General features: G+C 42.9%; 1 protein-coding gene across 3 annotated transcripts; it reads left to right on the forward strand.

The window, feature by feature from the left end:
• Nucleotides 1–5,241: 5,241 nt before the first annotated feature.
• ADAM11 (ADAM metallopeptidase domain 11) lies at nucleotides 5,242–20,399 on the forward strand. Of its 3 annotated transcripts, none has more exons than XM_053453567.1 (27): nucleotides 5,242–5,456; nucleotides 7,372–7,559; nucleotides 8,296–8,372; nucleotides 9,138–9,201; nucleotides 9,639–9,733; nucleotides 9,915–9,975; nucleotides 10,087–10,141; nucleotides 11,027–11,082; nucleotides 11,800–11,874; nucleotides 12,297–12,368; nucleotides 13,113–13,279; nucleotides 13,551–13,635; nucleotides 13,975–14,065; nucleotides 14,153–14,204; nucleotides 14,660–14,759; nucleotides 15,534–15,605; nucleotides 15,911–16,006; nucleotides 16,156–16,236; nucleotides 16,375–16,425; nucleotides 17,103–17,166; nucleotides 17,363–17,462; nucleotides 17,553–17,672; nucleotides 18,006–18,174; nucleotides 18,439–18,553; nucleotides 18,988–19,078; nucleotides 19,417–19,434; nucleotides 19,899–20,399. In XM_053453567.1, the coding sequence occupies exons 1-27, from the start codon at nucleotides 5,399–5,401 to the stop codon at nucleotides 19,912–19,914; spliced, it is 2,289 nt and encodes a 762-aa protein (XP_053309542.1). In that variant the 5' UTR covers nucleotides 5,242–5,398; the 3' UTR covers nucleotides 19,915–20,399. The 3 variants fall into 3 exon arrangements, with proteins under 3 accessions (XP_053309542.1, XP_053309543.1, XP_053309544.1); XM_053453568.1 differs by having other exon boundaries at nucleotides 7,372–7,532; XM_053453569.1 differs by having other exon boundaries at nucleotides 7,411–7,559.
• The last annotated feature ends 5,626 nt before the right edge of the window (nucleotides 20,400–26,025 follow it).

A 26,025-nucleotide genomic window follows, 5' to 3' on the forward strand; every position in this document is an offset into this window, starting at 1 on the left:
ATCTTAAGAGAACCAGCCCTAAAAAAGGCTGAAAGTGATCACATGAGGTATTTAACCCCCAACGCGGAAAAAGAATGTCCGTGAAGTATGTTTCTCCGTTTAAAGGGGTTGTAAGAAATTAACGGGGTCAGCTCGACAAGGACCTAATATCAATGTAGAGTTTCATACAGACGGTGCCTCCTAAGACTGTCCCTTTAAATGTAGTAAAGAGGCAGTCCCACCTTGTGGCCAAATACTTTGACATTGTGTTCCCTTTAACCCATTACTTCCCGCTTTAAGCATAAATTCAATAAACTGACCCATACCTTCATCTGCTGTTTATGAAATATCTTACCGATGCTGTATAAGTAGGGTATTCAGCAATCGATTAGGGAAACCTTTCTGATCGCACCGTCGATCGTTTCACTTCTGATGAGCTGAGTGTTATTGTGTTAATGTCCGTTTGTCTCGTGGTCGCCGTGTGACCCGTTAATCCATTGATCTGTCGCTGTCCTGACTCTGCGTCTTATTATTTAAGGTCTAGCACATGACTTGTGGTCTGTTAGTTGCCGTTACCTGTCTCGGCATGTCCTCCGTGTATTCTACCTCAGTTTTTACTGTAAATATTATATTTTGTATTTTTTTTTTTTTCTTCAAGCTGTCTTAATAAAATGTATCTGTTTTTTAAGGCTTGTGTATTGGTTAAAATCACTATAGATTTGATCAGATCTAGTGTATTTAAAACTAAAAATTGCATTTTGGCCCGCAACATAGGAGTGTCACATTTATTTTAATGTCGTTCTTTCAAAGGGGCTGTTTCACCTAAATAAGGCATTAACGGGTCATTTATCATGTTTTTAAACACATCAATAAGAGCAGCTGTAGTTTTTATTTCCTGTTGCCATAGTAACACATAATTGGACCTATCAGTGCCGTCTCCTAGTCCACATGACTACGGGATAACGTTAGTCTCGGCCCAACAAAAAATGTTAAGATCAGGGAGAGGGGATTTTAAAAATCCAGAGATCTTTGTTGTAGTTGGTCGTTGGCGGTCCTGCTGTTCCTTTCCATCTTCAGCCGTCCCTGAGGTCACTGAAAATACTTTTTCTAAGTACAATAACTTCTAGAAAAAACATGCATTATGACATATTACGGTTCATAATGCAGCTCTATGGTGTAGGGCTTGAATGCCTAAACGGGTTCACCTAACTAAGAATTTTAACTGAAACAAAACAGTTGTTGGCTTAGCATAGAAAGTGACGGCAGAGAAGAACCATTCGGCCCGTCTAGTCTGGCCAATGGTAGGGCTGTTATATACCATTTATATAACTTGTAGGCATCAGATTTACCCCAAATTCTCCCTTAAAATGCTAGTCTTTGGTATCAGACCCTACATTTTACGTGTTTATAGTTCAACGATGAAGGGATAGAAACCTGAACGCGCGATTACATAGAAGCGACTTCTTTTTCCTCCTACGCGTGACTGCGGTTTGGAAGCCAACGGTATTTCGTAACGATGCGATCAGCTGTGCGAATGGTATTTTTCGGTAACATATGAATCGACAGCAGGGGAAAGGGCTGCTCGCAGGATCTGATAACTGGATGGGGGATCAGAAACATCAAGAAACAAAACAGAAGACACTAAAATGTTCCGCCGCCCGTTACACGTAAATCCAATGTAAAAACACAAGAAGGACTGGGGTCCGGTGTTTGTGGACGGAGGGAGCAATGTACGCAGGTACCCCTTACTACTGTAGAGAAGACCTGGACTGGTCTGGTCGGCGGATAGGTACATCGTCCTGCCACAAAGAACATAAAAATGTGGAAAATCGGGGACACAGACATGTTTTGCTTCTTATTTTGAGGGTCGTATGGATCTATAGGTAATTTCTCGCCCTATAATGTCTCTTTATAACGTTACGGATGGCGTGTTTACGCGCAAACATCTGTGCATTCCTGACCCGTCTGGTCATCGGCCCGTCCTCCCACCGCTCTAGATACTGGTCCCATTATTAGGAGAAGGGTGCGGTGGGTTGGTGGACAGACACGAGGGATGGGGTAATAGGATGCCAGAAGGGGGCTAGCATTATAGAAACTGTTCTGTGCTGACAATTAGGTCTGTGACATCCTCCCTGCATATATTAACCCCCTCCTCAAATCTCTGCGCTCCAGAACAGAGCGTCCCTGTAATGTGATCCCTACGCCCACCCCAATCGGGCACAGAGACCCACGAAGCTGCGACCCATCTGAGGCCTGACTATTATTACTATTGTTCATTTCATTTCTCATAATTCTAATGACTCCTTCCCATTCATATACAGAAAGAACCAAACATATCCGTCCACGACGGCAGTATTGCAAGGATATTAAACATTAATATGAATTTACTTAAATCTACAAATTATTAATCGAAGGCTAATCCTAACTTAAGGAGAAGAAATGGATTAGAAAATGCTAGCCCTGGCACGCGCTGCCGCTGGAGCCACCTTCTATAAGGAGAACTTTAAAACCAAGTATCTCCAAAACAATCTCACTCATCACACCATAAGTAGTTTTAATGAATGAAGTTTCGTTTTGCTAAACGCACAGGAATTGAAGGTTCCTCTTTATAACAATATGATTTCTGGGGAATTTTGGGGGGTTTGTATACCTGTCTTCCTCATATCGCCTTCACTTCGTAACCATTTAGTTTTATTTGCCTGGGTTGCGCCATTTAATTCATCCATCATGTTAAACATGAATGAGTACTTTTCATTCCTTCTCTTGGTTTAGGATGATATTGCTGGGGATGTGATATTGACAGAATCACACATTTCACCTATATAAAAAGATGTACATTTGGAGCAGAATTGTAAAGTGCATTGGCTAGAGGCGCCAACATCTTCGGGACAGAGGGCCCTTTGTGTTCTAGCTATGCCCCTGAGTGTTTGGTGCCCCTGTGTCCTCGGCCGGATGAGAGAGCAGAAAGAAAGATCTCTTTGCTTCACCACGGATTGCTTATGATGAGCCGGAAATGATAAGGCAGAGGATCGCTGGAATTTGTGATTTTCTTACACCTTCCAACTGGTTTTGGGCACTGGTGCGACTGGTGTCCGCTCGGCCATTGTTACTCCGACAATTCAGAATCCAGCAGGACCCCCTGCTAGGACACTCAGTGGGAGCTCTATGCTCCCTCCGCAGGTAAATACATTCTGATCAAAGCATTAGAAATCAATTATTCACGTCTCGCAGGTAGGAACCATTCCCTGGCTATATTCATTATTCATTTACCAGTATGCATTAACCCATAAACCATCAGGGCGCTTTAATACAGGACAACATGCATTATTAATTCTGCTGGCTCGGAATTGTTACAAAACTGGGACTTTAATGCTTGGAGGCGTTTTTATATTGAGTAATAAGTTGTGTTATAGGGATATAGGGGGTTATATGGGGTAATAGTAGATGCTATATGGACAGGTTATAAGCTCTATATAGCTCTATGGGGCAAAACGCATCAATCTGTAGGATGACAACACATTGTCCAGTAGCACACAAGCTGCCTATTGCTAATTGCGTGCCAAAGGATTGTAGGAATCGCAGTCCCCAGTTTTTTTGCCTCAGTAAACTGTCAGCTCTGCGTCTGCCTGTGCCGGAGACATATGTGGGGCTTATCACGGTGTAAGATTCCTAAGAACATTCGCTAATGATGAGTTTTCAGATAGATACATGATCATTAATAAGGGATCCTTCCAGTGTGTGTGGGCTGCATCTAGCACAGCCGGAAACGTTCTGTTTGCATTCCCAATCAATCTATCAAAAAAAAAATATTCTGAAATACTAGGCGCTGTCACGACTTTACAAATCTTATTCAAGTTTATATTATTGCCGAAAATTGTGAAACTTCATATGTCCATCTACACATTTAATTGGCATGCAGTCATTAGGCTGTATTACGTCTACAGTCATCCCGCTATGTTCGCAACCGCTTGGTCTATGTGAATATATAAAATGTAGGAGAATAAAGTTAACAAATTTGTGTTGGACGTTTGTATCTTTTCCTAAAAGGAATTATGAAATGATTATGTCAAGAAGCCACAGTATTTCCCAGCATGGGCCAGTAGACATGGAAGTCAGTACATGATCTGCCATTGGATGGGTCAAAGCTTAAAATCAAATTGACAAGCGTATTCCTTTGCCACAACAATCCACCCATCATTCTCCTTCACCTCCTATTCCATCCCATGAATGCCTTTCGTTTGGAGAGATCTAAACCCGGCACCAAGGAGGACCAAGGCACTGCTTCCATTATCTGGTGGGAACTCCCAGGGTTGGATGCTGAGTCTTAGTACAACCCTCCCAGTCTTGGGGCAAATGGGCAGATTCCTAGGATAACCTAGTTTGACAGGAGGTGCCTTCACTCTATGTACCGATTTCTAAATACCCCTTCAGCCTTCAAACTGGCAAATGCTTCTCTTGCTCCTATACCATAGGTGTATTCACTGATTGAAGACAGGTAACTTGATTCAGAATATTTTACTGTATCTAAGAGTGGTAAAACGTGCTTGTAGAATGGTCTTGTAGGAGCAACATGGACTTTCCACCATGGGTTGTGTGACCTCTAAAGAATACCACTGAAGAAAAGAGACAAGGAATTCAAGAACAGGGTGAAAACCACACTTGAAGAGAAAGACATCTGAAAGAGATATCAATGGGCTTCAATGGAAGAAGCACCAAATAGTGGTTAATAATTCAATTTGCCCAATCAGAGTCCAATCTTCATTAATAAATTATTTCATTACTAAATTCTATTTCTCACAGTTAATTCTGCATCATCCCCAGTCTACAGCATGCATCCCATTTCACTCCATCAAACAGTACTGGCAGCCCATGTGTAACTCAGCATCTATATGGGAGTTCTGGTACCCATCAGTAAGAGGTGAGGAGACCCCATCAGCCCACATAGTCTGGCCAGGGATATGGTCCATCCCTTCTGACTCTGTGGGTTTATATGACAGTGTACATGGTGCTGTGTATTAACACACACCTATAATACAATGTAATACCATCTACGAAATAGATCAAGGAGATGCGGGAGAGAGTTCAGGAGAGATGGATGAGTGAGATGGTGCAGGATGGGTGAGGGAGAGAAGAGTGCATGGATAGGGGGGAGGGAGAGGGATGGCAGCAGCAAGGAGGAAGGAGGAGAATATCCCTCACGTGTCTGTATGTTAATATTGGAGCCTCTTACACGCACACACTGCAGATCCAGCATCCCACTGCACGCAGCCTCCTCCACTGCACGCAGCCTCCTCCACTGCACCCTGATGGTGACAGGGACACAAAGGACCCGGGCTGATGTCCCCTGTCCCCAGGCTCAGGGCTCATGTCTGTGTGAGGCTGCCCCCTGCTCCCGGGGCTGAATTATTATGTATGAAGGATGCGTTTCGAGCTGCTCTGGGTTGTAGCTGCTGTGATCTCTGCAATGCCGGAACTGGGTGAGTCTTTTACCCCAGAGAGGGGCAGGTAATGCGCCTGTACCACTCCTATCTGCACCTTCCACCCTCCTGCCTTCTTCTCTGTGTAATCTTCTCCTGTACCTTCCATCATCCTCACATCTCCATCACCGCAGTCCCTGGTCCTCTCTCACTCCATCCTCAGATCTCCTCCTAATCTCCTCTCTCTCACTCTCGCATTCATTATCCTGGTCATCACAGGCTTTTCTTCGCACCCAGCGCTGCACCAGCTCTTCACCCCCATTTATTCTGGTTGTCCCTCTTCTCCTCTCATGAACCCCATCTCCTTGCTGCACCTCCTGGTGTCAATCTCCATCTCTGCAGCCAGGGCCCTTCTCCTTATTTTCCCATCTATACCATACACCAGATCCATGCCTTCTCTGCTACCCTCACACCTACTCTCCATATACCTTCATGTATAGACTCTTATACTTACCCTCCTTAGCCTTGATATCTGCCCTTCCTGCAAAATTATCTCTAACCTGTGATACCTATCCTTCATACCCCAACACCTACCTTTCCCATCACCTGTACCTGCCCTTCCTACATTTTTACCTCTACCTTGTGGTACTTAGCTCTCCTATACCCTGATACCTAACTCTCCAATACACTGTTCCCTGCCTCTTCTATACACTGATACCTACTTCTCCTATACACTGATACCTACCTCTCCTACACCCTGATACTTACCTCTCATATACACTGATACCGACCTCTCCAATACACTGATACCTACCTCTCCTCTACCCTGATACTTACCTCTCATATACACTGATACCTACTTCTCCTATACACTGATACTGACCTCTCATATACACTGATACCTACTTCTCCTATACACTGATACCGACCTCTCCAATACACTGATACTTACCTCTCCTCTACCCTGATACTTACCTCTCATATACACTGATACCTACTTCTCCTATACACTGATACCGACCTCTCCTATACTCTGATACCTACTTCTCCTCTACCTCTCCTCTACCCTGATACCTACCTCTCATATACCCTGATCCTTACCTCTCCTATACCCTGATACTTAGCCTTCCTACGTTGTCACCTTTACCCTGCAGTATCTACCTTTCCTATCCCTCATACCTACCTTTCAAACATTGTCATCTCTACTACCTGATACCTACCTTTCTGCCTTTCCTGTTGCATTCCTGATACCTTGTTACATTTTCCTCTTTGCAATCCTTTAACATAACCTTCTTACTCCCCTAAGTGCCCTAACTATCTACCCCTAGCCCTTTGATGCAACATTATTATTTCCAATTGTAGAACATTCTTAAGCTGATGTCTTTTTCAAGGCTAGTGAGACATTTCACACAAACTAGTTTATAGGAGCAGGGTCTCCCCAAATTTATTTACAAAAGGGCACAGACCTCAACCCCTTCCCTTCCCCGTTGCATTCTGTAACATCAACAGATCTACTGCAATGCATCAGGTAGATGTATGCAACGGCGGAGGGAGGGGAGAGGGCTGCTGCTGATCGTGGAGAGCTGGTTTGCTGTGGGAGAGAAGTGCATGTATAGTCACTTGTGCCTTTTTGCTGTGAAGATCTTATCTGCAGTTACAATCTGGTGTCTTTTTCTTTCTTCCATTTTCATCTTAATGTTCCGCTTTTATCACATGGACCTCACCCCCCTGCATCGTTCTCCTGGTTGCCCGTACCGTTTATCTCCTTCATTCATGCTTCTCTTTTAATATTTGTTTACTTTTATTTTTACACTATTTTCTGCTGTTACTGTACCCTTCTCCTGTCTCTCTTTACTTCTGTTATTTAACTTTTAAGAAATCCTGTTTTTTTCCTAAGAATAATCCCCTTTCTCTGCATCTCTGTATCTATCCTCCTTTTCCCCTTTATTCATTCTCATTGCCCCCTTTTCGACAGGTTTTCCACTGGTGAATTCTACTTTACCCCGTAATACAGCAAAACAGGAAGCCCCCAACTCATGGCACCAGCCCCTGGATCCCCCTCAAATAATTTACCCCAGCCGGCTAGTGGGGCAAACCTCAGGAACCGAAACCCGCAGATATCAGCTGGACACCCAGGTTAGAAGCGGAACAGCCAGTGACCTAGTAAGTCTCCCACGTCCCATGTATTGGATTAATGTTCTGCAGCGTCATTTAATATTTAGTATGAAAGTGTGCCATCTCGTATCCTGACTCTGCTGCGCTGGAAAGCAATTCACAGCTCTCCGGGTGTTAATGGACAACAAATCCCATGATCCTCTTGGAAGCAGTTTAGGAAGTATTTTCAGAATATTTCAATTTCTATAGAAAGCTATGGGGGGGGAATGATGGACGTATTGGGGGTCAGCACCCCTGCGTGCATTACTGGGGCAGATCTCCCTATTGGGAGATTGGGCTCCTTAGTGAGATGCTGTCCATCGGGCCGGTCGGGAAGATCAGAGGTCTAGGGACAAACCTCCAAAGTATTCCTTCCCCAATGCCGACCTTAGGTTGAGCGCCGGTATATTATGTTATTTCCCAGTAATCGGGACAAACAATTTGTGGTGTGAGAAAGCGATGCTTCTCGAGGATGGTCCGAGGGCGGCCTGGGTCAGCCCTAGGACAGCGACTCACAGACATATCGCTGGTTATGCTATTAGATTACTTCCTGATTGCTTATTAGTTCTCTATGTTTGAGTGACTCCTTCCATCTGAAGACAATTATTTGTCTTCTGGGATTTCTAATAATATCGTTCTTTTCCCCCCTGTGCCCTATGGCCAGTTCATGAATTATTGAGGATGATCCCACTATATCTGTTTAAAAATATTATGTAAAAAAAATGATAATCCCTTTTTTTTCCAGGCTGCCCATCTAGCGAGCACCAGTTTTCTGGTGCCGGTCTTCGGGAAGAAAATCGTGCTGGACCTGGAGCTGAACCAGTAAGTTAGAAAGGGCATTTTTAATATGTAACTTCATAACCCATCTTTGTTTCTGGCAACATGAATAATTATTATCTGTGAAGTAATTACAAATACATGTGTATTATACATTCAGATTGTAACGTATTGGTGGGGACCCAAACGTTCCAAATGTCCCTCTTTAAGAGGAACCAAATGTTTCTGCCCTGCTTTCCTCCCCTGATGCCCCTCTTTGCTAGCAGCTCAGATAGTTTGCTGTGTATGAGGGTTTCACAGGGATCTACAGCCCTAAAAGCCCCGATAATGTGTACATAAATGCCAGGAAATGCAATATCTATTATATAGATGGCACCCAACAGCTCATAAATTCACATAAAAAGTCACATAAAAAGTCTCACCCGCTGCCATGCATCTAACTGCACCTCCTAAAGCACAAAGTGGCCCTATATGGCCCTTTGAAATATTGTGATGTATATTGTGACTATGTTGTCATTAAGGTCCTGCCGTACAACTGGATCTCCGGAGCAATCTGTTGAGATTGCCTCGGTCTGTCCACGGCTGTCAAGCGACCCACGCGGCTCTTCGTTACAGCTTTCCGTCTGTCCCCAGAGTCAATATTTAGAAATGTTTCATCAGAAGCTGCCAAACTGTCTCAATCTAAATGACCTCCATATCACATGTCGATCAACAACCCTGCTTGTTCAAATAATCCTAACCATACAGCATCAAAGTGTATGGGTCGAGGTATTATTATTATTATTTTTATTATCATTTTTATACTTCTAGTAATCTTCTGTCGTCAAGATATGCAGAAGTTCATTACAGTGACCAAAACAATACGAGGGTAATGGTAAGTAGTGGTGATGATGATAATGATGATGACGATGATGGGAATTAGAAGTGCCCTAGATCTGTTACACACAATGGAGGGTGGGGAATGCTCTCACTGTGTGACACACGCACAAGTGGACGCTTGGACCGTCAGTGTCACTCATGGCGGCGGCCGACGCGGCTGGCCAGCGCTGCAGTCATGCAGAGACGATGCTCTTATGTTACATAATGGAGACACATTTATAAGTGGAGCATAAATAACACTAAAAGAATTTGAGGGTCCGCTCGCCTCCCATAGAATGCGGCCTGGGGGTAAAATAGGGATTTGTGAATCTTTCCATTGTTTGGAAACTGATGAATGAGCATTGCTATACCCTAATAGGAACTGTTATACGGGGGGATATGTATATATGTTATAAGGAGGTTATATAATAACATGTCCAACCTTCCTTACAGAATCCTGTGGGAGCCGCTGATCATTGCTACTATCAGGGCCACGTGCGTGGGGTGGAGGGATCGTGGGCTGCCATATCTACCTGCCATGGACTCAGGTGAGTGCAGTTATCCATCTTCTATTCCTGTCTGATATTCAGGTCTCTGTCCAGGTTCTTTCCGCATACAAATATCTTGCCAGATCCTTTTTTTTTAGAATGTCACGGTCCCTTCACCTTTTTTTTTATCATACACACACATTGTATGTAGCGCGTTTGTGTGTTTGCTTTGTTTTTGCAGGGGAACGTTTTCTGATGGACTATACACGTATACGCTATCCCCTATGGAACATAACAAGGAGGTATGTGATATTGATAGTGCGCGCTGAGAATGCGATATAACACAAGTGAACATACCCTTGTACATCAATCTAATGTACATTCTTTGCTTTTATCTCTTTTATTATTTTTAGGAGTCAGACCGATGGCCTCACGTGATCCAGCGAATCAGTAGATGCTCACATCCAGGTAGACAGCCTTGTTTCTTGCTGCTTGTTGAATAGTATATATATAGGAACACTAGAGAGGGGTCATGGCACGTGCGATAAATACATACAATACCATGTGTATGTCAAGCAGGAAAGGGGTCATCAAGAATGGAGAATCGTCTGTGATTGCAATGCTCCCATCTTCCCCTTGATACCTATCTGCCGTCTTGCTTGCCCACTCCCGTGCGTAGTGCTGGGACATGGTGCTATATCCGGGTGCTCCTCCCGAGAAGGACACGAGGTGTCAGGTATAAGAGGCTGGCCAGGCACAGACCTTTGTAGAACGAATGGGATGGTAACAAGAAAGATTTCCCAAGAGGCTTAACGACTAAGAAACACCACAGGAGCCCAAGTGTCCAAGAGGAGCTTCTGACCCTTTAGACTCGTTGTCCTAGGACTAGTCAACCTGGGCCAGTATAAACCACTGCCCCGTGACTCTTGGGAGTGACTCCCAAGATCACCTGGAATCCATGGGAGGGAAGTGGAGAGAGTTGGCAGGAGGGGTATCATCTACATGCCCCCTTTTAATTCGAGGTGTAGAGGTCTTTGGAAGAAAACGAGGGGGATATATAAACAATAGATTAAGCAGAAGGCCAGGTCCAGGTAGCTGATTATTAGGTAAGACTTTTATCAGGTAAGACTGTCTACAATAGTTCACGCTTCAGCGTGTGCTGTGTAATAAGACCTGGGTGCCAACTCATGACTCTCCGTGTTTATTGTATGTGACGCCTAATACACCCAGTGCATGTAAATGCACCATTCACACCGTGCAGGATACATATGTTATCATGTAAATGTACGTTATCATACAACAAGAGGGGTACAAGTTTACACACCAACATCGTATGGCATTTATGTTCCATAGGCTGCGATCATCACGAGGGAATTCCTCCCAGCCCAAAAACGCGCAGGAAAAGACAGGTGAGCGTATTGTACCGTAACATTTTAATGTATGTATTATGTATGTATGTAGTCCATACTACATATGGACTACATATTATGAGAAACCTAATCAGACTTTTCTCCTTGGATATATCTTGGTCTGAAATTTAGGACACATTTCTCCAAGTTGAGGGACAGTAATGTTACTACTTTTTAATCAAGCTGTAGAACATCTATAGAATTCTTTTTCTAATTGTCAGCGCTGTTGTGACACGTAGAGCCCACATTATGTGGAAGGCATCATGGTACACCACATATAACACCCGGGTTCCTATATGCATGCTCAGCCCCGCGGACCTACAGATGTTGGGACTATCCTGACTTTATTGATACAGTTGACTTATCTACCAAATGTATCAACACTGCTTTCAACGACATTCAATCCAATAAACTGTTGACGTGTTATAAAAGTATGTTTTGGGAATTCGGTTCTGATTTGGTCATTTTGGGCACTCGTTTTGGGACTTCTTCTATTCCCTGTTTATGGAACCAATTATATAACATATTGTGGAGATACAACTAGATGGGCAATGAGCAGCCAATTGGGATAGAGGTCAGTTGCATTCTGGGATATATCATCGACTATTCAGTATTCTGAGTATACTGAGAGTATTCAGAATATGGGTATATGTGTAGATTGTTTCATGCCGGTTAGTAAACGGACGTGAACGTCACTTTATTGTTTGATTCCCGTAGGTCCGTCGGACTGTCCATTCCGCTCTCACTGAAACCAAATACATTGAGCTTCTGGTGGTGAATGATCGACAAATGGTGAGTGTCACAGTACAAGGCATGCTTACCGTTTGGATTCCCTTCCCGGGGAAACATTACGGCATGTGACCTCATACGCTGGTTCATATAGTAATGCCCCTTATCTGCCCCTCCCCCAACATATCCCAAATATTGGGACCCTGGCCACCAGCCATCAGCTGGCACTGTTGGCTGTCCTGTGTGCCCTGCGATTGGCCTTTGGGGGGCCGCATTTCTTTATCTGTAGGACTCAAAATTATTTCGGCGTATGGGGAACTTTTTAAATAAGCTGTTCCCCAGACTCTGCAAGCATTAACCCTTCAATAGTCCATGACAAAGTAACCTGCCAATGGGTACAACCCGTGTAAGCGGTATCTAAGGTTTGATGGTTGCAGTTTAATTCACATGTGGTTTAATTCAATTTATTCTGTCCTGCCTTTCAGTATGACCAGCAGCGTCAATCTTTGAGTCTCACCAGTGGCTTTGTGAAAACAGTGGTGAATGTCGCTGATGCCGTGAGTAACCCGCCAAACATTTTTTTTATTCCTTTTACTGTCCTTAGGTGTTTTTAAAACAGACTGCCCCTTTAAGCCATTAACCACATTCCTGCCTTTAAATCGCTTTGTTTCTAGATGGGACTGACCCTTTAATCACGGCCGGATACACATTGTACCCTTAGGCACCCCTTCAAACGATTGAACATTAAATATTTGTAGCATGGGCGTGGGTGGAACGGGAAGGGGTAGAGTCAGCAATTCTTGCCTCCTATGATGCCCCTAAGAAAATGGAGTTTAAGTATTAATTATTGGAAATCCCACATTTCCTTAAATGTTACTTAAGTCTCTTCATTCATACATGGGGGGAGGGGGGGATTATTTTCCAATGACATAGGAACACAGGGGTATGAATATGAATTTGTTTCTGGTGCAAAGTTTTCCAATGGAATGTTACTGCTTAATGGACAGTTTGATTGGTTGCTATGGTGACAAGACCTCTTTTGGTTAATCTTAACTTTGCACCAGAATCACTTTTATACGTTACAGTAAGTTATTCAGAAGCAAACTGGGTAGCGGCATTGTGAGGGTCTGCGTTAACAGCCCGGAATACTTTTCTCAACTGGTTTGTTTTGATTTGGGATTGTCAGTGTCCTGCACCTCTCTGCCCCTTCTGCCTCCGTAGATTCCCTAATCAGTTCCCCCCTCCCCCCTGTGATCCCCCCCCTCCCAACCCCCCTTTCATTCCTTACTCCACAACCCAAGATTTTTAGGGACCAGCTGAACACCAAGCTTGTCTTGGTCGGCATGGAAACGTGGACAACAGCAGACAAGATATCGGTGACCGACGAGCCACTGCAGGTGCTGGCGGACTTCATGAGATACCGGAGAACGGAGATCTCGGAGCACAGCGACGCTACTCACCTCTTCTCGTGAGTCCTATAGGGTTAGCAACACCTTATTATATAACTCATCCAACTCATCGTCATGCTCAGTAGACCACATTGCTATAATTTTGGGTTATAAAGCAGAAATACAGAGTAACCAATGTAAGCAAGCGTTATGACTAAATATGATGGAAGAATAAGTTAATGATCGCATTGCTTACCCCATTAATCCCGCCGCTGTCATTAGTTATCATTGTTCCCGCAGGGACCGGTCTATAATTCTTGCAAACATTAAATAGACTCCTTTTTTATTTAGAGGTCGCACATTCAAAAGCAGCCGCAGCGGGGCAGCGTATTTTGGTGGGATCTGCTCTCCGACCCTTGGCGGTGGAGTGAATGAGGTCAGTATAACAAATCTAAAACTTTTTGGGTGTGCGTATAGTACAGTACATAAAATGTAGGGATCTTCTCAACCTTTAGGTTACTGGTACTTTCATTCGTTACCGAGATCTGACTTTTATGAGTATATCGTTGAAGCTTCTAGGACTATGGGATCTTCAGCTGGACTTTAACAGATTAGGGTCAATAAGAAACATCTTCTGTGTTTGTATCAGAAATAAGATATTAATAAGAGTTTGTTGTAATACAACGACTTGTGACAATGTTACCACAAACCGTTACTACATTCTCCTTTAGCTCAGTGTATTAACTGTGCAGATGGTTTACTCTCCTCTCTGCAGTATGGGAGCATGAACTCAATGGCCGTGACATTAGCACAAACCCTGGGGCAGAACCTTGGGATGATGTGGAATAAACCGCGCACATCAGCTGGTAAGGGCCCAGTATGGGGAACGGTTCAGACTGGATTACCCCTTCTGATCTCTATGTGAAGTTCATAATGTGGCTTCCCCTCTGTAGGCGACTGCAAGTGCCCGGATCTCTGGCTGGGGTGTATCATGGAGGACACCGGGTAAGCGTCAAAACAATAATAATTAAAGATATCATCCAATGGGCATATTATTCTGTCCCAAAGTTCAATGGATTGCTAGCATATTTGTTTATAGAGACCTTGAGTGATACTAAAAGTCATCCATGTCAATGAACGTGATCCACGCACATCTGCGCATGTACCTAACAGATCGTTTATTCGAACACTTTGCTGTTTGTAAGACGTGATGTGAACCCTTTGTTTCTGCTGTATATCTGTTTTGCTCCCGGGAATCGGTAATTAAGAGGTACCGGTTATCCGATCACTTTTACCAAAATATTTAAGTATGGTTTTTTGGAGTTTCTCACTATAAGATGATACAGTTCTACAGTCATGTCTTTTTGTTTGTTGTAGCTACTCTGGGCATTTAAGTCGTTATATATAATTTGCTTTATTATGGGGAAGTCAGTATGTAAATGGCACCTCTGTCTCTGTAGGTATTACCTCCCTCAGAAGTTCTCCCGCTGCAGTATTGATGAATACAGTCAGTTCTTGCAAGACGGGGGAGGAAGCTGTCTTTTTAATAAACCTCTAAAGGTAAGTGAGGGACAATGGACACCTCGTTTATAAGATGCTAAGGCATGACTCTGTATTGATGGGGGGGTAAATTCTCTCTACCTTTCACGCCACACCTAAGGGCTGGCCAAGCTCTATAAATCTCCAAGGCTGGCAATGAAACTTTCGCACGTAGAAACCCAAGTACCAGACCTCATCGCACTCACCAGTTAAACGGGGTTAACATAGGCAGTGGCAGTGGCATGGTTACACAAAAGAGGTCCTGACCAGGTACCCATTGACAGGACTATCACACATCCACCTTTCTGTTCTGTATACCTGGTACAGAACCCATAGGGTTTTATTGGGGAGAAAGGATTGGGAATAATTGAATAATTATCCCCTATCTGTTTATAAAAAAATGTAGATATTTTGCTACTAATAGTATGGTAGAGTACTGCTTACCTTTGGGCACATAAACCTTAATTAGTAGCAAGATTCTGCCCTAAACTTATATGTTTTCCATATCTACCAATTCCATGCCTCTTCCCATAAATAAAACTCATTAACTCCTATTAAAGCGATACGTTTACCTAAACTAATATGGCCTGCTTATGCCTCCACCAGAACAGCTATCATCTGGCCTGTCTCCGGCATTAAGTGCCTCTGTTCTGGACTAATATTTATTACTTTGAATCGTTATCGATCCCCATGCATTTACTCTGCACGGATATTGATTGCCCAGCCCCGTGGATGAACTGAAGTCAGTCAGCTCTCCCTTTACTCGTTTTTTTTTCTGTTTCGCTCTGCCTCTAGCTTTTCGATGCCCCGTCCTGCGGGAACGGATTCGTGGAGGTCGGGGAGGAATGTGATTGTGGGTCCCCTGCTGTGAGTATCTTGTTAGGGGGGGGGGTTCTAGAGTCTATAGTATAGAAAGTCTAAATTATGAAGCACCAACACGCTCTTCAGTACTTGAAGATTAGGAGAGGACAGGGGGGCAGACAAAAAAAGCCTTGAGTCCCCAAATACATTGCAGAAGTCTGCCTTTTGGCAAAACATGTCCTGAAACTTGGGGTTCCAAACCCTTCTTTGTTGGATAGGATCTACGCTGTAACAAAGGAACAGTCCAAAGTTTTTTTAGCCAAACAAAAAGCTCTTATCATTTAGCGGAAGACATTTTCTACTTTCTCCAGGAATGTATGAAGTCAGGAGCCGGGAATTGCTGCAAGAAGTGCACACTCAGCCATGACGCCATGTGCAGCGATGGTCTGTGCTGCAGAGGCTGCAAGGTAAGGATTCTGTGGCCACATGTGGGGCGGAAACGGACAGGCGGAAACCACGAAAACATTTATACATAGGTCTTCCCTCACTGATAATGGCCGTTGCCTCCACATCTCCCTCTCAGAAAGGTGATTAAAAATGATTTTCTGCCCCGTAGTATGAACCGCGAGGGACCATTTGCCGAGAGCCTGTTAATGAATGCGACGTGCCAGAGACCTGCCTGGGAGACTCCAGCGTGGTGAGTGAAGCTGACAGCTTTCCAAAATGGAAACCATGGGGTAATCTCGTGTCAGGGAGGACTCGTGAAAGCGGCTGCCTTAAATTCACAAGTTATATTTTTCAAAAACACTAAAAAACCCTCATTTTGTTCACACAGTGCCCTCCCAACCTACACAAGCAAGATGGATACTTTTGTGACAACGAACAGGTGACCTTCTAGTGTATAACTTCATCAAGAGCGTGTGCCGTGATTGATAGCATAGAGTGTAGTGTGTGTGCAAAATACAATGTATACCAAGAATCTCCAATGGGTGGAATTCCAAAGTTCACTCAAGTGATCAACGTATGGAAGGCACTGGTGGACCATCCCAGTTAGTGATTGTATAACCAGTGAGCATAACCAGGTTCAGTCACCTAGGACTTAGTGGGATACGCTGCCTTCTGTGTAGCCAGTAAGTCAGGGCATACTGTATGTCCGGTAAATGATGACCTGTAGACATCACTTGATCTTCAGTAGTTTATTCACTGAAAGCCTGAAGAAGTCTCAGGAAAATACCGTCTCATTTAAATCCACCAGTGAATCTCATAAAGGCTAGTGTCATGGAGTTGTTAGAACCATTAGAAGAATTAGAAGAATAATGTATATAGCCTTATTGGTCCAAGAGAAAATGGGGTCTTGATGCCTTTTATTGGACCAATCTAGAACAAAATGTCAGAAAAAGAATTCAGATTTTATCTGAGGAACAGAGCTCAGATGTCCAGAAAGCTTTTGTGGCCCCTCTTTACTCTGAGGTCCTGAAAACTTTGACTCCATAAAAAATGTACTTAAACCTGGTAGTTTAATTATTTTGTCTCTTGCTGACAGCCCTTATATCATTCTTACAGGGCCGTTGTTATGGCGGGCGATGTAAGACCAGAGACCGCCAGTGCAGCGCATTGTGGGGACGCAGTGAGTATTATGTTATCAATCTTGATAGTAGTTATTCATAGCTAGGGGCTTGCTATGGATACTTACCCCTGATGCCATAGGGTTAGACCATGGCAAGCCCCTAGCTATGAAAACTCTGTGGCCCATCTGTGGCATAAGCCCGTGTGGCTGATAATTGTGAAAAGATCCCAATTTGCCACGATTATTTCTCTGCCAGGTGCATCCGACAGGTTTTGCTATGAAAAGTTAAATATCGAAGGGACCGAGAAGGGAAACTGTGGGAAAGATGGAGAAACATGGATACAATGCAACAAACAGTAAGTGAAAGGGTGATATATACCTGAGTTAACGCTGGTATGACACTCATATGATACGTTGGCCTAAAAAAGTGATGCTTTTCTCTCTAGGGATGTCCTCTGTGGATACCTCCTGTGTTCCAACATCTCCGGAACCCCAAGGATCGGAGAACTCAATGGTGACATCACCAGTATGAGCTTTTATCATCAAAACCGCTACCTGGACTGCAGGTAACACGTCAACAGGCATGAGAAAAGTAAACTGGATAAACATATCTCATACATCCACCCTGTTATGCCATAAATGTCTCAAAATATATCTGGTAGGATAGCGTCACCCTCATTGGTGCCTATTTTTCAAATTCTAGTTTGGATAATAGATACTTACTTAATCTATAAAAAAAAATTAATATCATCAAACAGAACTGCTGATTTATATTTACGTGAAAATAATTATTGGAGGAGGGGCATTATTTTAATTCAAAATCCATAAAAAATAATTTAGTGATATGTAAAGATTTACACGTGTGTTAAATGCCTTTTTTTTTTCCTTTGTATATTTAGAGGAGGGCAGGTGGTGCTTCCAGATGGCTCGTATTTGGGGTACGTTGACGATGGGACACCATGTGGCCCTAACATGATGTGTCTGGACAGGAGGTGCCTCCCTGCTGCAGTCTTTAACTTCAGCTCCTGTCCCAGCAGCTTGACCGGTGGGGTCTGTTCGGACCACGGGGTGAGTTGTGAGGGATTGCCAGAGTTTTGAGTCAGGAAACAGGAGAATACATTGCTTCCATTTACTTTCTCCAGACAACATATTTGCTGGTTAAGTGGATGAGCGCCATTTATTACTAATACACGGTGAAAGTGTATTTGACATGGCAGCAGTCAGCATTGTGTTGCTCGAATCTTTGGCACTGTGTAGTTTTAAGAGAAAGGCAAAGGGAACAAGTTCCAGATTCACATAATGTGGCAGTCCTGATGCCTTCTATACCCGCAGGTATGCAGCAATGAAGGCAAATGTATTTGCCACCCAGACTGGACCGGGAAGGACTGCAGTGTATATGATCCACTCCCTGTCCCAAAGCCAACAGGAGTGGGGGAGAGATATAAAGGTACTCGGTTATATCTATTTATCAAACCACGTATCAGTAAATCAAACCAGGTATCAGTAGTGGTTGGAAGAATGTAGTTGGGTAAACTGGGCATCAAGTTTAATCAAGAGTAGTCGGAATACAGCGAGGCAACACAATCCAACAAGACAAGGTCGTGTCTTTCTTGTGTAGTTAAGAAATGCCTATGTATAGGACAGGTTACCAGTATATTCCTTAGCCTCTTTGTGAGATATGAAAACACTGATAACTAGATTAGTTATGTCATCAATGGCTAATTATTATGTATTGTTTTATGTAGTGACATCATTTTCCGCAGTGCTGTGCCAATGGGACCTGAGATCTGTTCCATAAAGTCTACTATAGCATTTTATGTGCAATTTAGCATTTTTACACATTTGCATTTTTTGGTAAAATCTACGTTTCTTATTCTCCAGGTCCCAGCGGTACGAATATAATCATTGGGTCCATCGCAGGAGCTGTGCTCATTGCTGCCATTGTACTCGGGGGAACAGGATGGGGCTTCAAGTAAGTTTTACACCAAGTAAATGTGAATAGCTGTGGCATGGCCATATAATATATATAAATATAATTTAGAATTTGGATATCTCATACTCTGGGCTTTTGTGTTGGAGGATAGGGAAAGAAAGCAATAACTTTCCAAACCTAGTCACCTCTAGTACATGACCGGCCACGGACAATTACTTTATCAGTGTGGGTACCTTTTGTGTTTCATGTTAAATCAGTGATATTGATAATATATATTATATATTATATATATATATATATTATCTGCAGTGTAAGGGGCAAAGCTTTTAAAATCTTACTAATATGTTTTCTTTTTTTTTTTAAATCTTTCTAAAAAGGAACATTCGAAGAGGAAGGTATGTATCTACAAATTACCTGCATGCAAAATTGGAATTATAGTTTATTTATTGCATACTTCACTTACTACACGGGTTATGACAGAGATAAGCCAAAAAGTTGAAAGGTGTATTTGGGGCCGTATTAGGCTGCCTCTTAACATACAGTAAAGGGTTCTCTTCTCATTTGGTATCAGTAATGTGTTAATGTGTGTTCATTTGATGAAGACATAACCTGGGAATAGATGGAAAGTCTGGGTGCCCTTAATGTAGGAGACCCCAGGTAGTTAAGGTGACCACATACCTTTTGTAGGTATTTTCTAAGCTATTTGTTGGATTTTGTATCAATGCAAACAGAAAGATCCCACAAAGGTCGAAAGTTAGCCTAAAGCGTATCAATAGACCACAACGCAGAAGTGAACACAAGGACTAATAATAAAAACGGTTGTTTCTAATACTAACTACTTTCTTGTTCTACATTTCAGATCCGGAGGAGGATAGGCGTCTGAATGTCTACTGTGCGTTCTCTCTTCATTCTTCAACTTTCTCAATCATTCCCCTGACACCTCTAGGCCTTGCTAAGGAAACAAGCAAAATAAAAATAAACTATCTGGAGAATGGAAGAGGAGCCACAGAACAAACGTCACAATATGGGTTCATTGGGATCTGTCTGCCTGTCTTCCGGAACACATAAACTGCCTCTCCTTTTGGTAACAAACTAACCTTTAAGCAACAACATAGATGCTTAACATCTGGGAGCCTTGAAGAAATCATTCTTCCGTCGGTCCTGCTGGCCATGGAAAGGCAGAACCTCATACGAAAGAATGGAGTGAACCTTTAAACGTTACTGCCGTTAAAAATGTTGGTCTCGGGAGAGACTGACCACTTGAAAATGTCACTGCCATTAATCCTCTTTGTCCTGACAGGGACTGGCCCTTTAACATGTTATTTTTCCCACAAATAAACTGCGTTGAAGGGGAACTAAACTTGTCGGGATCCCTTGTAAAGGTTGGTGGGGCTTATGGTCAATCATACCAGTCATTATTAATCTTGGATCAAGAAGGGACTTACCATTTCCAATGGTGAATGTCACTGGTGTACTTTGGTCCTGGGTGAGTAGAATAAGACTTACACCCTAGTAATCGCCAGTGACATCACTTGTCAACACAATTACAATATCCGAAATGAATTCCAAATTCCAAATGAAAGTGTGTGTTAGCTATAGTTATTTACCTTTAAAGCACTTTAAATCAAATCACTATCACTGTAGATACATCACAGGATTCTCTGGTCACAAATATTGCAGGCGGCCATAAAAAGGTTTTCAGCATGGTGAACGGCTTGGGGAGTCTAGCATCTAAACCAGGGGTTCTTAAACTGCGGCCCTCCAGCTGCTGCAGGACTACATCTCCCATAATCCTCAGCCAGCCCCTTAGCTGAAGGAGCATTATGGGAGATGTAGTCCTGCAGCAGCTGGAGGGCCGCAGTTTGAGAACCCCTGATCTAAACCAACCCATTTTTCTTGTACATATAGAATAATGAAGCCATAGATAACCCCTTAGTAAAGCTGAGGGGGTTCTGAGTTGTGGGGGGAATGGCCTTATTTATGTTTGGCAGAATGTTAGAGGGAAGACCATGCTTTCTGAGACTCCACTTTCTCTCAAAGCCGGTAAAGGCTGCTCTTGGCGCGTTACAGGTTCTTCGTATCAGAACATATCTCGGTGTCTCTATCAGACCCCACCATATCCATTACTGTCGCAGCATCCCTAAAGCTTCTAGTCTATGTACTTCACCACCCGGAGATGCAAGCGGAAGTCCCTTTTTAAGCCCTTCTTCACAGGTGCATATTTGATCCTGGTTGATCCTGGTTGCCTTGGTAGTTTAGGCAGACCATGCAATATTTTTTGAAAACAGTCACGTGATCACTGTGAAAACCAATCACAGTGGTCACATCCCAAAAAATGACCTCTCAGTGACCCAACAAAGCCCAACCTCTTCCTAACTTTCACTTTGGTCTTGTATCAGAGAGCGAGAGGAGGCTTTGTTTGTTACTGAGCAATTATCTCCGGATTCCATTGCTATTTTCCATTTATTTTCTTATCTGATGATTAGATTTTTTGGGTTTGATCTTTATTTTATTGCTTTTTTTTAAAAAATCTAAAAAAAATTGTTAGTAGTAGTTTAGGTACCCTTCCCCCAAATATCCAGGTAGAATTTGTTTGCGTTAGGAGTTAGTTTTAGGATTTTTAAGGTTTTTTTTTTTATAAATAAGGGGGAATACTCTGTTGGCACTTAAGTTTAGAGACAGGAAGGATGTGTACATGCGCAGCACCGTCCATGACGAAAGCACTATGCGCGTTCCTGTCCGTGGCAGAGCTGGGGTTACTTTGAAGCCGGCGTGCGTTGGGGCTTTTAATAAGCATATGGGAGGCGTGGACCCGGCAGACCAGCTGCTACAGCCTTACCTTATCATGAAGGAGTGCTTTTTAAAAAGCCGCACCCCGGAGCAAAAACTTTTCTCCAATTTCAGCTCCGGTTGATCTCCGGGGTGTTGACTTCTGATGCACCTGGCCCTTCGGCAGTTCCAGGAGTGGGAAGGGCTGCTGAAGCCCACTTTATTTATAAAATCCCCCCAACAATCAAAAAGAGAAACCCCCAAAAGGAATGCAGAGTGTGTGCGGAAGGACACTGTCCTTCTTGCTATTCCCAGCCGGGATTCTGTGTCGGCGATTGTTTTACGGAGTACCATGCAGCTCCCATTCACCCCCCAGCAGCTGCCCATCCCTAACTTCCATCTGCTGCCCCCTGTTAACCCCGTTGCCTACACATCATCATTTTTCTGTAATTTTCACATAAAGTGCACTGTGTAAGAAAAATGCACCCAAAAAGGTAGGCAGAAAATGGTTAAAAATAGGCACAAAATGCCACGTTGCCTTGGGGGTCTACTATTGCAAAGATGGGGTAAATTAAACTTGGGGACTGCCAGGGGGTCCAAAAACAGACATGGGCCCATCACATAAAATTGTCCAAATTGGTTCCTTTCAATGTATGATCCATAACTAACAAAATAACTAACAAACAATTCTGTTTGAATGCACACGTCACTAAAGTAACACAATGGCTCCTGTCCCAGACAAACATTTAAGAAAGAAAACCCATTGTCCTTAAGGGGTTAATGTAGAATAAGCCAGATTGGAAAAGCACCGGGAAGTATCTGGCTCTGTTGTCTTACTAGAAATGGACAGAAGCTGCTGTTATTATCCCAGCTTCATATGATTGAGGAGAAATCACGTTCCAAGCATGCTTGCGGATGATAAAGTAATACAAATACTAAATAGAATGTTACGTGTTATGTACGTAAAGTGCTGCTAAATGTATATCATCAAGAACCATTAGGGGGCGCCGATGCCATACATATAAATATACCGGTATATAAAGAGCAAAATGCATTTACATTCCTGATGTCACTTAATTTGGAATGCATATATAACTAGCATTAACACCATTTAACTATTTGAAGGCATATATAACTAGCATTAACACCATTTAACTATTTGAAGGCATACATAACTAGCATTAACACACCATTTAACTATTTGAAGGCATATATAACTAGCATTAACACCATTTAACTATTTGAAGGCATATATAACTAGCATTAACACACCATTTAACTATTTGAAGGCATACATAACTAGCATTAACACACCATTTAACTATTTGAAGGCATATATAACTAGCATTAACACACCATTTAACTATTTGAAGGCATACATAACTAGCATTAACACACCATTTAACTATTTGAAGGCATATATAACTAGCATTAACACCATTTAACTATTTGAAGGCATATATAACTAGCATTAACACACCATTTAACTATTTGAAGGCATATATAATTAGCATTAACACCATTTAACTATTTGAAGGCATATATAACTAGCATTAACACACCATTTAACTATTTAAACAATGATCTCTGCTTTGGGAGGAGAAACACTGTAAACAGTGAATCTCCTTAACTATACCGTACAAAGGGTTAACCCTGGTGAATTATTTCTGTGCAAGCCGAGATGACTCTGATGCACCCAAAAACGACTCCAAACATGTTGATTTGCTCCTTGTTTGAGTCTTTATTGAGAAATTCCTAAAATTATTATAATTATTATACAATGATTATGATTTTGGTGATTTCAGCTAGAGGGGGTTATGGAAAGGACCACCGCAGATTGATTCCCACTCACTCGTTCAGAGGGCCATTACTCATTCTTGTGAGACCCTGAGACCCTGGATGTTTCTTAGGACCCCTAAAAGAAGGACTCTGAGGGCTTCATCTCTTATTTCCAGACTGTCTATACAAACACCAATGTCTGTTGTAAGACTTGTGTTATTGTTACATACGGGGTTCGGCACAAAGCACTTTGCTGTCTGCCCAAATTAGTAGAAATTAGCATCTTTGTGACCAAACATTTCAACTGAAATCCAAATATTTGGTTTCCCCTGCAAACCCCCCCCCCCTCCCTCCAACCCACAAAGTCTTAACACTCACATCTACTAGACTGGGGGGAGATATCAGACCCATGAAGCAGGGAAGAAAGCCTCGAGGAAGAGTCTGGAGATTACAGAACGTGCTGGACCCGCTGGCACCTGCTGTACTTTTCTCTAGCTGGGGAATCCACCCCCCCCCATGCTCGGGAGATCCAAAGTCATTTGCCGCTGGTTCTTCCCAGTAATTACAGCTCAGGCCGTGACAACAAGGACTCAACGGAGCATGAAGACAAATTGAACGTGACAGACAAGAGAGGCACAGGATGGCTGCAGGGAGGGGAACTTCAGTGGCTTGGATTAAATGCTGTTGGCTAATGTAGATGCCGGCCTCCTCTCAGGCCATGGTAGGTAGTCAGCGAATGCAACCAAATAAGCCAGTCCCTCCAACACAAAAAATCAAGGAGACAATAAGCGGGTCATTAAACTGTCCCACTAACACAGAGGAAGACGGCCTCCGTTTTGGTAGTTATTTGATCGCTATAGCGCTTTAATGCCTACAGCTCGCCATTGGCATGATGAGGAGAGAGGCATCTGACTCTTAGTGATCTGCTGTAAAAAGAGATCACAGATGGAACCAACAGGGATCGGCTTGGATCATCACGGATCCAGTAAGTCACTCCCCATCCCAACGACGTCCAAAACAGCAGTTCTTTTGCCACTCGATGTATATAAACGTCACTCAAGTGCTGTTATTATGTGACGCAAATAGAGGTCAATAGTCTGCAGTGGGTTTAGTCAGAGTATATTTTTAAGTATCCACTAGAATAGCGTCTACCATCTCCCCTGGGAAACTCTTCCAAGGGCTCACCCTCTTTTCTATAAATGTAATCGTTCCTCCTGTTTCCCAAGGATTCCACCTCCACAGAATGGCTTTCGTTTGTTGCCGTTACGCAAACGTATCCTAAACGCAAACAACCCTCATTCTCCTCCAGCCTGTTTTCTGTTTTACCGCTGAGGGGGAGACACGCATAATAACCTCATCCTTATGATGTTGCTTTTTTCCCAATTGTTACCAAATAAGGAGAAAATGCAGATTTTTAGCTGAAGTCTTGCTTCGGTGAAAGTCTAAAAGAAAATGCAAACCACACTGGATCGATGCAAGAAAAGTCTTCCTTTGAATACTCAATCCAGATAGAAGGTGCAGCGACTTCATTTATTAACCAGAATTCATTCGAGATTCATTATAAATGTTCTGGTTAATATTTTTCATAGCTTTCATATTTCTTATCGTTTGAGGGGGCCACACAGAATAGCTATATCCATATATACACATTTAATGTGCATAAACCAACAAGAAGAGCTGAGCCACGCTGCATGTGCTTTACAGATATGCACTGTATATATATATATATATATATATATATATATATACACACAAGCCATAAAGATTGTGTAAACTAGGCACAACGAAATGACATCATCAGGATAATGGAATGAGCAGGCTTAGCGGTGTAAACGCTTTCCACAGATGGGCTATAAATCCCGTAACACTTGGCAAGTACTTCATATCACTGAAATTAAATCAAATCATTTCACCAACATGATGGACGTTATATATTATACTAAAAATATGTAGCTTAAAACAGAACAATAAACAATAAGTAATGAACTACCTGGACAGGAATGTCATACATTAGTTTTCACTTTGCTCCCAGACGGAGTCTACCATGATCAAGCACTCACAGACGGGATATTTAACTGAGCGAGAAGCTGTCCTCCTGCCACCGATTGGTTAGTTACAGCAGCCAATCAGTGGCAGGAAAGGGCTCCCATTAAAATCATCGGGAATGGTTTCTCCACCTGCGTACAGAGGTCTTAAAAGACCCCGCGGCTTTTCCTAACAAGTGTTGGAGCTGAGTGGCGGTTAAATATATCACGTGCGGGAAGATGTGTTCGGCTGAAGACAAATGGCTGGCTGGGTAGGGAAAGGGGCAAATGTATATGGCGGGATTCTGCAAAATGCCCCGGTGCAAAAGAGAGAATGCAAGAATTTAAAGGGACCGCACAGCTATCATTAGAAATAAAAACCTTAAAAATACAAAAAAAGCCAACATCGGTTGC

The sequence above is a fragment of the Spea bombifrons genome, chromosome 13, assembly GCF_027358695.1.
Source record: "Spea bombifrons isolate aSpeBom1 chromosome 13, aSpeBom1.2.pri, whole genome shotgun sequence".
Taxonomy (NCBI): domain Eukaryota; kingdom Metazoa; phylum Chordata; class Amphibia; order Anura; family Pelobatidae; genus Spea; species Spea bombifrons.